This window comes from Cryptomeria japonica, chromosome 7 (genome assembly GCF_030272615.1).
Source record: "Cryptomeria japonica chromosome 7, Sugi_1.0, whole genome shotgun sequence".
Taxonomy (NCBI): Eukaryota; Viridiplantae; Streptophyta; class Pinopsida; order Cupressales; family Cupressaceae; genus Cryptomeria; species Cryptomeria japonica.
In genome coordinates this window covers 845,545,995-845,561,598 of record NC_081411.1, presented here as the reverse complement: position 1 = coordinate 845,561,598, position 15,604 = coordinate 845,545,995, and the positions used below count along the sequence as shown (strand labels likewise).

Genomic DNA, 15,604 nt, shown 5'->3' with positions numbered 1-15,604 from the left:
TCTGATCCATTTTATTTTTTGCCCAATCCTTTGTAGCATAAGATTGAGTGAATGTACCGCACAAGGTGTCCAAAAGATGTGATCACAGCGTTGCTCAACCAACAAACCAGCAGCTCTACAATTTTTTGCATTGTCCGTTATGACTTGGACAACATTGCGGGATCCCATAGACTCAATGGCAGAGATGAGAATTTCTGCAATAAATTGGCCATCGTTTATTTGGCCCTCACAATCCACAGCTCTCAAAAACATTGCCCCTTTAGGGGACACCGCTATGACATTGATCAAGGGACGGTTTTTAGCATCTTTCCACCTATCTGAAACAATTGTTACACCTGTCTCAACCCATGAATCCCTTATGGGTTTCAATGCATCTTCAACCCTCTTCACCTCTTTCTCCAATAATGTTCCACGTACCTTCTCATAACTGGGGCCCTTATACCCTTTTGGAGCCTCATTAACACTTTTTATCATTTGCTTCCAATATGGGGAGCGAACAACATTGAATGACAACCCATTTGCATAAATGCACCTTACTATATCTTCGTCAACATTGTCTCTACTCTCATTTTGGAATGCGGTTTCTAAAGGCCCCTTTGTTCTTTTACGTGTCAAGGGTGGTTCACTTTGAGGTTCATTTGTGGCAAAGAAGGGGTGGTCTTCTACTACAATAGTGGGATTAGAGGGGCCTTGCACTCCCTATGTTTTCTTTGATGCGGTTTGGTTCAGTCTACGGGCTTCCCTCTCTTCTGCCGCCTCATGCTCCCTAATATATTTCATCACTATCTCATCTAGTATAGGTTTACCATTTTTTCCAGGGCATTTTTTGATGCCTCTTCCTTTTATTCCACACAAATGGCCTACCACCCGATAATATGAACTATTACGTTCAATGTCACATCCATGGCATTTCCAACGGAATCCCCCACCTCCCGGAAGTTGTTTTATAATGTCCACATATTTCCATAAGGGAGAATTTGGATCATTTCTTTGTTTTGCAATTATTTGTTCATTGCCAATGGAGGAAGATGTAGATGCCATTCTAGTTCCTATGGCAAGAAATAATATAAACATATTCAAAAACAAAAACTAAATAATGAAAAAAAATTCAAGTTTCATATTTGACAATTTGTGAAACAAAAATAGTTGGACAAAAATGTTTAAAAACCTACCTCTTGCAGCCAATGGAAGATTGAAAATGTATGGAAATGATGCTGCAACACTTGTTGAAGCTTCAAAAATCAGTCTTCAACTCCTCTTTGATCTTGGAAGCCAAATTTTGTTCACCCTTTCTTCAACCTGCTCTCATAAAACTTTTGTTTGCAACACAAATGAAGTGAAATGAGTTAATAAAATGTTTTAGAAGTCAATTTTAAGTTATAATTTTCACTTTTTACAAGGTGGAATTGAAAAAAAAAAAAATTTGCAATGTTTTTTGACTTTACGGGCCGCCCAGCCGCCCGAGTTCGACTAAGTTCGACCCTGGGTTTGATTGGGTTCGACTGGGGTCGAACCCACTCTAGGTTTTTCGAACCCTGGTCAAACCGGACCCATACCACGAACCCAGTCGAACCCAGACCCGTACCAGGGCTGCCCAGGGGCAAACCCGGTAACCTAGATTTAATTTAATGAACCTTTAATAGATTTTGCACATCCATTATTTTAATATATTTATTATTTAAGAATCAAAATAAAAAATGATGGTAAATTTAATTTAATTTTTTAATATATTTATATTTAAATAGTTATTACCATTTAATTTAATTTAATGAACCTTTAATAGATTTTGCAAATCCATTATTTTAATATATTTATTATTTAAGAATCAAAATAAATAATGATGGTAAATTTAATTTAATTTTTTAATATATTTATATTTTCAGAAATTATATATTTTCAAATGTTCGATAATTTTGCCGATTTATTGCCGATTTTTTCCCGATTTTTTGCCGATTCCCAATTTTTTAAAAATTTCCGGCCAAAAGATTTATTGTCGATTAAGATATTTACATCTTTGGTTGTAACCATCACCAAACAAAAAGGTGCAACCATTCAATATATATTTAATAAGAACACTCATTAAGGATTATGGGAGATATCCATCACAAAAGATATAAGTTTAAAACTACAGAAGACCGATATATATTATCAAACACATCAGATCAGAACTGTTATTAAGTTACAGTCAGAAACATCCTTGTTCTTGGTGGTATGCATGGGGATGTGTTTAATAAGTATGCTTAATATATAAAGCCTGATAATGTTCTTATGCAGAATTAATAGTAATATTAATATGGACTGCAATATGTATGACAGTCGTACTTAATTTCATATATATTCATAATACATAAGATGTTAGTATACTTATAGTCTAAATCATACCATTACTGTCAGTATTTAAGGAGATGGGATCGAGTTGTTTCCAAGAGGGGCAGTCTAAATCCAGACAATAGGATGATTCCCAAGAGAGGGTGGGGATCAGCATCCCGAGAACCTTGAGGGACAGGGTCCCAAGATAGGGTAAGGGCTTGGATCTGTAAACTTTGAGGGAACCTATTGTATTTGGTATCTAAGCGCTTGGGTAACATTCACATCCTCTTCTTCCTTAAAACTGAAGTAGTAACAAAGTTTGACACTTGCATTAAGAATTATGGATGTATGATAGATGAGCAAGTTACTTATTAATAAATTAATGGAATATCATTGATTTGATTCATGTCAAGATAGAACTGTCTCCTAATCAATTTAGTTTAAGTCATAAGTACATTGGAATAGGTTAATTATGGTTAAAACAGGCCTAAACCTAGCAGGGGACATTACACTACTTCAATCCATCTTGTAAAACAATCTATCACTGTGAGAATCAACTTGTGTTCTAAACTTAGAATTGGGTTAATCATTCTAATGAAGTCTAGACCCCATTGGGCAAATGGTTCTTCTATTAGAATAGGCCTCAAAGGCATCATTGTATTTCTCTTTTTTCTAATGCTTAATTGACATTCTGAACATTTTCTAACCCACTCGTGACAATCAACGAGCATGGATGGCCAATTATAGCCAACACAGGCTATCTTTGCAGGAATTGTTATGGTTAAAAATTGTCCTCCTTGGGTTCCTTGATAGAATTCATACAATAACTTCTTAGTGGCACTTCGTAATATACATCTCAACAAAACTCCCTTAAATTTTCTTTTGAAGAGAAATCATCACCTCTTGAAGTAAGACATGTTTTTTGGATATTCCCCTATTTTTAATCCATGTCTCTGGATTTTGTTCCACAATCATCATAACTTTCTCATCTTCTATGAGCTCAGCTTCATTCAATCTTTTATCATCAACAATATGTTGACAAAATAGTTCGCAAACTCAAACTTGGCAAAACCTTTGTAAGCTCAAAATTTTCAACTCGTCAAAACTTGACAATTTAAAAGAATACCTAATTTCTTAAAAAACATAGTTCTTTACAAATTGAAATTACAAAAATATGAAGAAATGTTTTGTATTAGATTTGATTCTTGAATACATATATGGATTACAAAATCGCATCATGCAAAGTCGAATATAACAATTAGCTAATTGCTAACTATTATGAATTTATGATGATTGTTTTCAAAAACCATCATAATAAATTCCATATTTAGGCAAGTAACAAAATACAATTTTTTGCAATTTCCTCTTCCCCATTCTAGTGAAAAATTGGACAATAGAGGGTATGATCCTTGCACTCAGTTGTGGCTCCTTGCTTGGCCTAGAAGACTATGCTTGTGCATGTGGCTCCACCCTACTGCTAGATGGAAATGGCTCCTCCTCTAAAACATCAATGTCATCCAATGACAGTCCAATCTCCCCTACTTCCGCTACAGCCACAACCTCTATATCTTGCCTATCAAAATCAACAATCTCATTCTTTGTAAATCAATTAAATTTTAATCAATCTACAAATTTGTTGGTATGTGAAGTCAGTTTTATTCTCCCAACATTGATAAAGTAGTTGATAAATTGTTCCATGTGTGACACAGGTTTTGGTGCATTTGTATAGTACAACATGCTTGTTTGTTGTGGAGTGTGGTGTGGAAGGGCAAATGAAGGTTTTCTAGAGCAGACATTGCATTTTTTTCGTGTCAACATTGTGTCTATGTCTAACCCACAACATTACCCTATGACTAGTTTTTCATGCAGACTCGCTAAGTTTCGACAAGTGCTCACACAAAAAAATAATCAAGTTTTTGTCAAAAAATTGAGAAACATTTCAGTAAGTTCTCACAGTGAGAAAAACTTGTGTACTCAACAACTGATTGAGTCTACAAACTATGGTTGACACAATGCTCTTCCTCTTACGAGCTTTGTGGGCTTGATGTCAATATCATATTCTATTTTTTAGTTATCCAATTTGCTTTCTTTTCACTTGTTTCTCCTTACATAATATTTTCTCTTACACTAAAATATACTACAAATGTTGTTATTTTATTCCTTGATATTAGGTGTCTAACTTTCTTCAATACTTTAAAGAAAGCCTATGTTTGTGTAGCGTCCTAAAATTGCGACACTTGCAATTTCGACCGCATTTGGGTCTTCACGACGGCGTTGCAACACTGAACCTGAATGGAGACCCCGAAACTTGCTCACGACATCAAAAACTGCATTTTTCCAGCACCCTGCCTGATCCCTCCTTGCACCCTGCTGTCCCGGGAGGTGGGACCAGAGCGCCCAGCGCCCTGGTCCCTGGCCCTATTTTGGGCCCGGTCTCCTATGAGGCTTCGGGTCTTTTTTGTTTGCAAATTGGAAAAATAACATTTCCTGGTCGGCCTAAGGTCGGAAAAATCAGTCTATTAACCCTAATTGGCAAGTATATAAACTACATTTTCCTCTCTCATTTGGATGGATGGGAAAAAGGTGGGAATGATATTCAAGCATTCAAGCATTCAAGCATTCAAGCATTCCTTCAAGCAATTGATCATTCTAAGTCTCCATTCAAGGCTAAGTGTTGCATTCAAGACAAGGATTCAACCATTGAAGAGGAGATCACATACTACAACATACAACATACAACATACAACAACATCTACACCTTCGCATGTAAGAATACAAACATTCTTACAACAAGGTACTAGTACTTGTTTTACATTACAGTCATTTACATTTACAGCATTTCTCATTTCTTGGTTAATTCCAAAACCGGGGTTTGACCTAAGGGCAAACCCCTAATCCCTAACCCCCCAATCGTCTTCGCTTTTCTGTGTGTGGGTTGCAGGTACGCGGCTGAAATTGAAGATCTGGAATCCTTGTGCAGAGACGAACAGATCCCCCTTCGTTTCGCGGATTTTTTGGAGGACCGTGTGCACGCCGGGCACCATCGTCCCGTCAACTTTTGCTCAAATTTGCAGGACAGCGCCGTCTCGACATTCTACTACTAATTCCAGGTCCGCAGCTTCATCCTATATCCCTATCTCAGTTTATAAGCGAATCTTTCTCACTTTCTATGCATTCCTAGCTTGATCTTTCTATCTACATTCTTTACAAAAGAGGGTAGCCTTGCTGTCTTAACCCTTGAAACTCATTTAGAATCCAATCTTGCATTGTGAGGGATTGGATCTTGTGGGTTTCAACCCCTCTTTTGAATGTAAAGTCTCCCCTAAGTGAAAACCGTCAATCCTAGTAACCTCCCTTCTCTCTCCTTGGAGTTGGAAGAGGGGAGAGCAACTAGGGTTCGATTATTTTCCGCTTTACAGTTTGTTTTTTAACAAAATTGTACTTTACCTCATAATCTTTGAGAGTCCTTGAATTGAAAGCAATAGGGCACTAACAATTTCCTAGATCATCTCTTTGTGTTAGTACAAATACATGACTATGATCTCCCCCATAAACATATAAAATGAAATCCTTAGAGAAGTCAAGATTCACTGAAGTCGATGCCATTGATATAGCCTTTTTTATTTTCTCAAAAGCTTCCTTACCTTCTACAATCCATTTGAATTCTAAATCCTTCATTAGCATAAGGGTTATAGATCTTACCAATATAGCGAAATCAGATATAAATCTACCCATAAAGTTAATCTTTCCAAGGAATGATTTGACCACCTTCTTGTTTACAAGTAATGAGAGCTCTAAGATGGATTGTACTCTGTTAAGGTCAATGGAAATGGCTTCTTTAGAGATCAGATGACCAAGGAGTTTACCTTGAGGAACTCCAAAACCACATTTCTTCAGATTTAAGGAAACTCTATATTTCTAACAACTTTGAAAAGCTTCTCTAGGTGTATGAAATGATCTTCTTTATTTTTCAAGAACATGGTAAGATTGTCTAAGTATATCAAAACGATCTTATTGACGAGTTCACCAAAAGCAATATCCATAGCCCTTTGGAAGGTCACTCCTTTATTTGATAACCCAAAAGACGTTTTGGCATACGTGTAAGTCCCCCACTTGGTAGTGAATGTTATCTTATACTAATCCTTTTCTTTAACATAAATTTGATTGAAACCTAAAACACCATCAAGTAAAGAGAAGCATTCTAAACCAACTACTATATGCAGTATTTGCTATATGGAGTCAAGAGGATAGCAATTTTTTAAAGAGGCCTTATTTAGGTCATAGAAGTCAACACAAAGTCAAATTTCTTCATTCTTATTTTAAACTGGTACCAAATTAGATAACCAAGTAGAATGTTTGATCACGAAGATCTTTGGCTCAATCAATTTGGTGGGTTCCTAATTTATCAAGGGTTCTATCTTTGGATTAAGCAATCTTTGTTTTTACCAATGGGTTTTGTGTTTGGAGACTGCTCATAGTATGTTGGATTTTGTTCTTGTCATATCACTTCAGTTCCTCACAATTCCATGCAATAACTTTCTCATATTTCTCACACAAACAAATCAAAACATCAACCTCTTTTTGGGTAAATACGTTATTGACTTCAACACTTTTGCTTGGAAAAAATTTAATCTCAACAATGTCTCAATGGACTTTCTTCTCTCTGATTTTGCATCATCAAGAATAAAAAGATTCTCAAAGGTGATTATCCCTTTCAATAGTTTATTAGATTTAAGTTAAAACAATTTGATCTTCATAAGCTTTCTTTATATGGGGCTGCAGTTGTTCTATGAATTCTCTCTATTGTTGAATAAATGATGTGATTTGAACATCACTGTCAAATACTTGTCAGTGATCACGATTATTTGGGATATCAGCCTAGATTATCAACTTGACGGAATCCTTATTGACAAAAAGGTCCTTTGTAGGATCGAAGTATGACCCGATCATGGCCATTTGGTAGCCCTCAACATTTTGTGCTCTTGGAATTCTTTGGAGATTCAAAGCTTTGAAACTCTCAAAGAGATCTTAGACTCTATGCTAATATGACCTCATCCTTACGGAGACTCAAAATGCAGAAGTGTAGGAGCAGCAAGATGAAGATGAGCAAGAGGGATGGAATGTAGTTAAAGGGAAGAGAGATAAAAGATTAAAGCAAAAGGGATCCTGCAACACGCTTCTTCGATCACCTACTTGTTGACATGTTTTTTATGACAGCGTCGAACACAAAATAAAGTTGCCTAACGATCACTTCACTCTCTCTGGATCAAAGTAAGATTGTGTGCTAAGATTGCAGGAAGATAAGACAATCGACTCCAAGGTTCCTTTATGGTACGGACGTGACTCAGTTGGCTGATGTGATTGCTGGTAATCCAAGGGGCCTTACGTTTGCATCATTCTTTCACTTCTTTGTTGTGGCGGGAACTCCATCATCGGATATGACAATTCTACGATGCTGCTGCTTGGAACGGGCTAAAATGAATTGGAAGTAAAGGGGAAAGGGTTTAGAAGGATCTAAATCTACTCCTAAGGGCAGTGATAACAATGAATAGTGCTCTGGTGGACAAATTCCAAATAAACCAAGCTCTGCTTCGCCAAGTTTAACTACAACTCCACAAGAACCGGTGCAATCTTCTGGGGATGCTAGAGGATTTTCAAATTGAGAAAGTACATTTGAATACCCAAAACGGCGCAATCCAAACGACTATCCACAATCGAACTTAGCACGAATTTAGGGAGGCTCAGACTAACTTTACACTACAACTTACAATCAGCAAGATGCAAAAAGTATGAACCATGGAAATTCATCAGACACAATTACATTCTCCATTGAAATCAAAGCACATTACTATTTATGATCTAAGTGAGGAAGGTGAAACCATGCAAGCTTTAAAAAAATAACTTAAGTGGACACCATCAGAGAACAATGTTTCACTGTTATTATCTCAAAACTTATCCCAACAATTTCATACAAAGCTCCCTCTCCTTTTACAAATGAGGGGGTCACCCCTTTATATAGGCCTCAAGCCATGATTACATGCAAAACCCTAATTAAGGTTTGCTCTAAAGATTCTCCACTCAAGATGCAACAAGGTGGGAATCTCCAATTAATAACCCATCATGCCCATATACAATTAATTACATTCCAAAAGTGCCCACTATGCAATGAATGTACCCTCATGCCCTCATGCAAAAATCGCCCATGATGCCATAAATGCACCATCATCTTCTGAATGTGACGGCTGCATGCAGAAGGAATGTCATAATGCCATAAATGTGACGGCTGCATGCAGAGAGATGCTTCATTAATTCAACGCCCGTTGACTCGGCTGCAACTTGGCAAGAAAACCTTGGAGAGAGAAAACTTCAAAAGAGAAGAATTTGATCCATGAAGAATTTTTCTTGAAGTTTCTCGAACTCTCCTTGCTCTGGAGGAGATTTTCAACAATCCTCCACCATCTCTTATTTTTTAGGAATTTCCACAATTTTAGGGTTTTGGTCCAGGAGAGAGAGAAATCTCTCACATATCTATATCTTCAAAATTTTCTAAATTTGGAGGTCATTTGAGCCCTGAAAAATGGATTTTTCAAATTTTTCCATGGGGGGGGGGGGGAATTTCTTGTTCAGTTCATCCCTGATTCCTTCCTTCCCTTAGAAATTTTATCTTCAATTCATCCTTGGGTGTGATTTCTTGTTGTGGAGGAATTCTCCTTTGGAAAGGAATTTGTTCCTTACCCCGAAGAAGGAAATTCTTCATGCCTTAGCCAATTTTCATGATTTCCAAGAACTATGTCCTGAAGGAAGAAATTTCAAACACTTGGTCAATTTTTTACCTTTCCTGGAATTCTGTCCTGAAGGAAGGAATTTCCGACACTTAGCCAATTTTTTCAATTTCTTGGAATTTCTCCTTCGTGGGTGCGATTTTGACTTGGTGGAGGATTCAGTGAATTTTGTGAATCCTCCATGCTTCCTTGGTTTTGGCACCCAATCACTTCCCGGGGCGGAATTTTCACTATGTGAAGGATTCATGGAATTTTTTGTGAATCCTTGAGACCCTCATTTTGGCGCCCAAGTCCACAGTTGGGTGGATTTTCACCCCTATGGAGGATTCATGAAATTTTTTCATTTATCCTTGCCTCCTTGATTCTAGCGCCCAATCACTTCCTGAGGCGGAATTTTCACTATGTGAAGGATTCATGGATTTTTTTGTGAATCCTTGAGACCCTCATTTTGGCACCCAAGTCCACAGTTGGGCGGATTTTCACCCCTATGGAGGATTCATGAATTTTTTTCATTTATCCTTGCCTCCTCCATTCTGGCGCCCATTCACTTCCTGGGGCAGAATTTTCACTATGTGAATCCTTGAGACCCTCATTTTGGCACCCAAGTCCACAGTTGGGCAGATTTTCACCCCTGTGGAGGATTCAAGAAAATTCCAAACATTTCCTGACCTGCCTCATCTAGCGCCTAATCATTTCCTTGGGCGGAATTCTTCATGCATGGAGGATTTTTTCATCATTCCATCTTCTAGACTTAGAGCATTTTGACCTCCTTGTGATTTTAAAGTGTCTTCTTGAACCTTGGTGAATTTATGAGCTTTCCATTTTAGGCATAGGCTTCCAGCACTTAACCAATTTCTGGCTTTCTCTGTCTGCTGTCTGACTCTCCGGAATTAGAAATATCTACAAGCGTCTAATCTTTGTCGCCTTATCTGACTGACCTTGCCAGTTCTGACTTTCCAAAAATAGAAACCTTCAAAGTGTCAGCGTTAGGCCCCTAGGCAGGGTGCATAAATGACTTACTATAAATAGAAACATACTAAAAATAGAAATTACTAAAAATAGTAAGTTTGATTTTTGGCAAAATGACAACATTCTTTGCATGACAAAACTTCTCAAAGGTTTTTCATCTTTGCTGCAAGCTACACCAATTGTTGAATGTTTTCATTTGGCCAATTGCACAATAAGAAATGATTGCTAGACTATCACCTTTAAAACAATATGCATGTCATTGATCAAAATGAAATCAATAGTTCCAAAACTTCATAATTTTAACTTGTATCCTTTTACCTTTATTAAAACTTGGACCCACTTTCTCCATCATGTCATCCTTCAGCCAATGGCACTTTTAGGAAATTGTGGCAATCTAGGCATTGCTTAAAGGAGCATTCATGTGTCACATGTCCAGACTAATTGATGCCTTTATTCTTTTCTATAGTCTACACAAACATGAAATATTATGGGGCCCACCAACTCGATTGGCTCACTCACCTTTTACTCAATAGCACAGCTTTAAGTCATCAATCTAACAATCTTGAAAATTTGCGCAAATCATTAGATATCCCCTTTATGCAATCGATGGCTCTATGTTGCCAATGCTCTCCTTTTATAACTATGTCGCTAAGATATCAGGTTCTTCTGTTTTAGCCCAGGTCCTAGTACAAGTACTATTCGGGTACGGGTATGGTTCGGGTACGACTTGGGTACGGCCCTAGGTTCTTCCTAGGTGCCTGGGTTCTTTGTGGACCCAGGCACCCAAGAAGAACCCAGAGCCGTACCCAAGCATAGTTTCATAAATTAAAACCTCGCTTTCACTCTCACAACTTTGTGACATAATTTTTTATCAGAATATGCCAGCAAACAAGCAATTAAATATCATTTCAGTTGCCTTTGTGAGCTATACATATGGACATGGGATTAGTAAACTTTATATCAGCATTACTGAAATTGATTTCAGTTGATTTACATTATGCATATGTAGCAGTTGTTTGCTTATGTTTTGTGAAATCACTTTCCTTGTGTTATTAATGATTTGTCCTTTTGTCAAATGTTTGAAAAATGAAATTGAACCAGCTTCTACACTTGACACAGGTAGTGGTAGTGGCAATCCAATTGATTGTGGTTCAAATGAAATTGAACCAAATGTTGATATTGACCTAGATGCTTTTGATGAAGAACATGAATATTAAAATCAATTATATTTTGAAATTTCATTGTGTAATGACAAATTTGAGACATGAGTATTTTCATTTTTGCAAATTATGAATGAGGTATCAAAATATTCTCTCTTTTGATATTTATAGGCAATTATGGATTTATGACTATCACTCTTCTTATAATTATACACTGATATAGTTTATATTTTATAATTTTGATGTTTGAACATATATAAATGTGTGTGTGTGTGTGTACGGGCATACCCGTACCCGTACCCAAGGGATTTTTTTTTGCCGTATCCGTATCTGTACCCATACCCGAATCGGTACGTTAGCTATGTCATCATGGGACCCGCCCAAAGTGATGTGTCATCTAAAGAATGTGTCAAACTAACAACACTTTTTGATTGCACCAACCATTGATTTATGTATCAATCAATGATGCAGATTGGAGCCAATCTTGTGACCCAAACACTGTTTGAGGCAATCAAAATATTGTCTTGAAAAGGCAAATAAAGAAAAAAGCTCTACAATTATCAAGCTAGACAATAAATTAAAGATGTGGCCTCCATGACTACAATATGCAAGTTAAAAAGCCTATATTTCTTTAAATTAATTTTGCTAAACAAATAATCTCAAAAGATTTAGCCTTTAGCTACTTGCATACCTCAGTTTGAAACCAAAATAGCAAAAACACAATAAGAACTATCTACATTTTTCAACTATAATTATTTGTGTTGTTTTAACTTTTTTACTCTTGTAGGTTTGTAATTTAAAATTTGAAATCATTAAATGGTTTAGCCTTTTAGGATTTTTTTTTTTTGTTTTAAAATTTTTATCTATTTGAATTCTAGTACCTTTTGTTCAATGTTTGTTTTCCAAACTTGTTGCTTTGGGAATAAGAATGGCAAATATTTCTAGCTTCATTGGGCCAACCTCACTTCAAAATCAACCCAAGTTTAACTTTGCGGAAGCATGTAGAAATGATAGAATAAATTCCAAGTAGTGGGACATATGTTTGGATATGCAGTGAGTGTGGTTAGGGGTATACAAGCACATGTTGTTGAGTGAAAGCCCATTTATGTGGCATTCCTAGCATGCAAATCAAAACTTGTTCACTGAAGAAATAGTGTACCTATAACAACTCATAATATAGCAAAATATATCAGAGAGCAAGAGGATGTAAATGCAAGAGTTATCCTTAGAGCAAGCCTTTAGGGAGAGGATGGGGTTCAAAGGGGCTCCTTGCTTCCCCATCTCCTAGCATTGACACCTTGGAATTGTGGTATAGAGCCACCCATTTTGGGGCAAAAATAAAGAAGAGCCCCGTCATCTGAAGAGAATGATGTGGCCACTGGAGAAGGCATTTCAAAATGACACTAGCGAGATTGTTGATAAAACCAATGCAAGATGTTTGTATGTAAATGATTTTTCTTTCAATGTTGTTCAATCACCATGTTAACAAGATATGGTGAAAAACGAAAAAATGATGCTCCAAAAGGGTACACAAGCCCAAGTTATTAGAAGGCATGCAATACCTTATTACTAAAGGAAATCAATAATATAGAAACTTAATTGGATCCCATTAGACATTCACAAAAACATACATGGCGCATACATCATTTTCAATGGAAGGATGCTAGAAATTCGCCATTCATCAATGTGTTTGCAATGTGCTCTAAAGGGGCAATGTTTTTAAAAGTCGTGAATTGAGAGGCAAATAAAGGCTGCACAATGTATTGTTGAAATCCTAGTGCATTAAAGAAGTGGATTCTCAAAATGTTGTCCAAGCCATAATAGACAATGCAAAGTGTTGCAAAGTAGTTGTTATGTTGGTTGAGGCACAATATTCAATTCTTGGATACCCTGTGTTTGCCACTCAGTCAACTTCATACTACACAATTGGACAAGAAAATAGATTGGATCAAACAAGTCTATGTTGAGGCTAAAGAGATTTAAATGTTCATCACAAACTGCCACAAAATAAAGGATGCACAATGTATTGTTGAAATCCTAGTGCATTAAAGAAGTGGATTCTCAAAATGTTGTCCAAGCCATAATAGACAATGCAGAGTGTTGCAAAGCAGTTGTTATGTTGGTTGAGGCACAATATTCAATTCTTGGATGCCCTGTGTTGTCCACTCAGTCAACTTCATACTACACAATTGGACAAGAAAATAGATTGGATCAAACAAGTCTATGTTGAGGCTAAAGAGATTTAAATGTTCATCACAAACTGCTACATGTTGCAAGCAATTTTTAGATCATTCTCACAATTGGAGCTGCTAAAGAACTTGCAATTTTGAAAAAGAGGTCACAAGTTCTTCTAATCTACCTACATCATCTAATGTCAATTATAACGATGATGTTGGTCTTGATAAAAATTATATGATGCTGGATACTGATTGAATGATTTTGATATGGAACCATGAATATCTATCATGACATTCGAGATTGACAAATCAGTATCATATTAGCATACTGCATTTGTAATATTTTTAGTGGTTTTATTTAGCAGGTGCAAATATGTATATATTTATGATTTTTATTTTGTATTTTGTATATGTGTACCCAAAACGTTCAAAAATTGCTGCAATGACATACTGAACCCACATACCCATACCCATATCCAATTCAGCAGCTTAGATGAATTGTAATGCAGACAAATAACCTTGGACTATCAAACAGCAAATCAATATACTCATACCAAATGGTGCTAATGTAAAGGGGGCAATTGACCTACTAGATGATGAAGAGTTTCATGCTTGCCAACAAACGTAGTGAAGAGCCAGAAGACTACCAAGCTTTTGGTTACTTCATTTTGATTTTGATCTAGTGAGGCTCAGAGCGCAAATGTTGCCCACCTTTGCAGAAATTCTCCAGCTTCAAATCCAAACAGATTATTACAGGCCAAGCACTCCGGCGACAAATTGCAGGAGGAATCACCAAATTCATTCAAACAACAAGCGTCCAATAGTCTTGCCTCTACCTATTTTGGAAGAGGATCTGCCCCAACCATCTGGGAATTGGTTCAACCATGACAGTTGAGATTAGGGAGACTTCCAACCTTTTGGTTAGTCTTATTCTGGATATTGGCCTACCTGCACCATTTGGTTCCTTGCCATAACTTACAGCTCATAGGAAAAATAGCAAACTAAATAAAGCTCACTAACTTAACAAAAGATACAAATACCAAACTCTTACAAATTTCACAGCTTCTGAGCACCTTTCCTCCAGTTCCACATTCCTAACAAATGTCCACAGCCCATAATCATTTCAAAACTGACAAGCAAAAATAGTACTAATATCTGACCTACCTCAAATGGAGTGACAATCACGAGGGCCTCCAGCACCCCTGCACCAAAGCCAGCCATCATCCTGCTTGCATTGCTAAGCTTCCCTGTTTGAGAATCTGCCAAGGCAACCTGCAACACAGCATTAGTCCCCATCCTGAGCGTGTACTTGAGGGTCAAATGTGTGGCAAAAGGTGTGAGGCCCTTCCACAAGGCTCTGACCCCCTCTGTTTTGGCAATGGTTGTACCACAATGAGCAATCCCTCTGTATTGACCCACCCTGTCCAGTTGGAGCCTTGTTTTTATCACATCAATGGGCTGCAGGCAGCAGGCTTCCACCATGCCTCCCAGTGACCCTGATACTGCCTTCATGTATGGAGGAATAGCACTTCTATTTTGGGGGTTCTTGGTATCTCCTGAAGAAGTAGAAGAAACAACCTCTGCAGTACTGGTACGACCATCTCCTACTGTCCCCATGGAGTATTAGATTGTCTGTCAACTTGGTATTATCAAACAACAACCAGAATGACAGATATGATCTTGAAAAATACAGGGAATGTAGATAACCCAAAAGAGAATCAACATCAGGGAGTATGACCCATTTAGTGAAATTCAACACCAAGGATATATGACAGAAAATTTCAACGATGAGAGCATACGTGAAGGAATAGATCTCCTCCTCCACGAAGCAAATGCCGTTTAGGTGCATAAATCAATCTAAACAGAAGTACTGCTTCGGCTAAGCAGCCATTAAAAATCTTGGAGCATAAATACAACTCGTGTCATAAAGAAGTAATGGCTCCGAATAGGTCTAAGTCAAAGGTCATGGTATATTCTATGATGTTTAGAAATAATTGTTTTAGTGTTTTCTTATTTCTTCATTACTTTTTTGGGGGAGTAAGGACATCAGAGAAGAGGGCCAGCCCATGTGATCTGCTGGAAAAATGTAGAGATTAAATTTAAATAGGAAGAAAACAAATGTCATGTAATGACAAGTATTTGTCTTATATAATGGTATATGTGTTGTAGTAATGTTTAAATTTAAAATAAATGAAAGTGAAAAAAA

The 15,604-nt window shown here is 37.0% G+C and overlaps 1 protein-coding gene across 1 annotated transcript in view; it reads right to left on the bottom strand.

Annotated features, from left to right (window-relative positions):
- LOC131074860 (mitochondrial succinate-fumarate transporter 1) overlaps positions 1-15,330 on the bottom strand; it is a 30,554-nt gene extending 15,224 nt beyond the window's left edge. The window contains exon 1 of the mRNA XM_058011584.2: positions 14,563-15,330. Coding sequence (XP_057867567.2) covers positions 14,563-15,015 — 453 coding nt within the window. The 5' untranslated portion in view covers positions 15,016-15,330. The remainder of the gene's footprint in view (positions 1-14,562) is intronic.
- Positions 15,331-15,604: the final 274 nt, after the last annotated feature.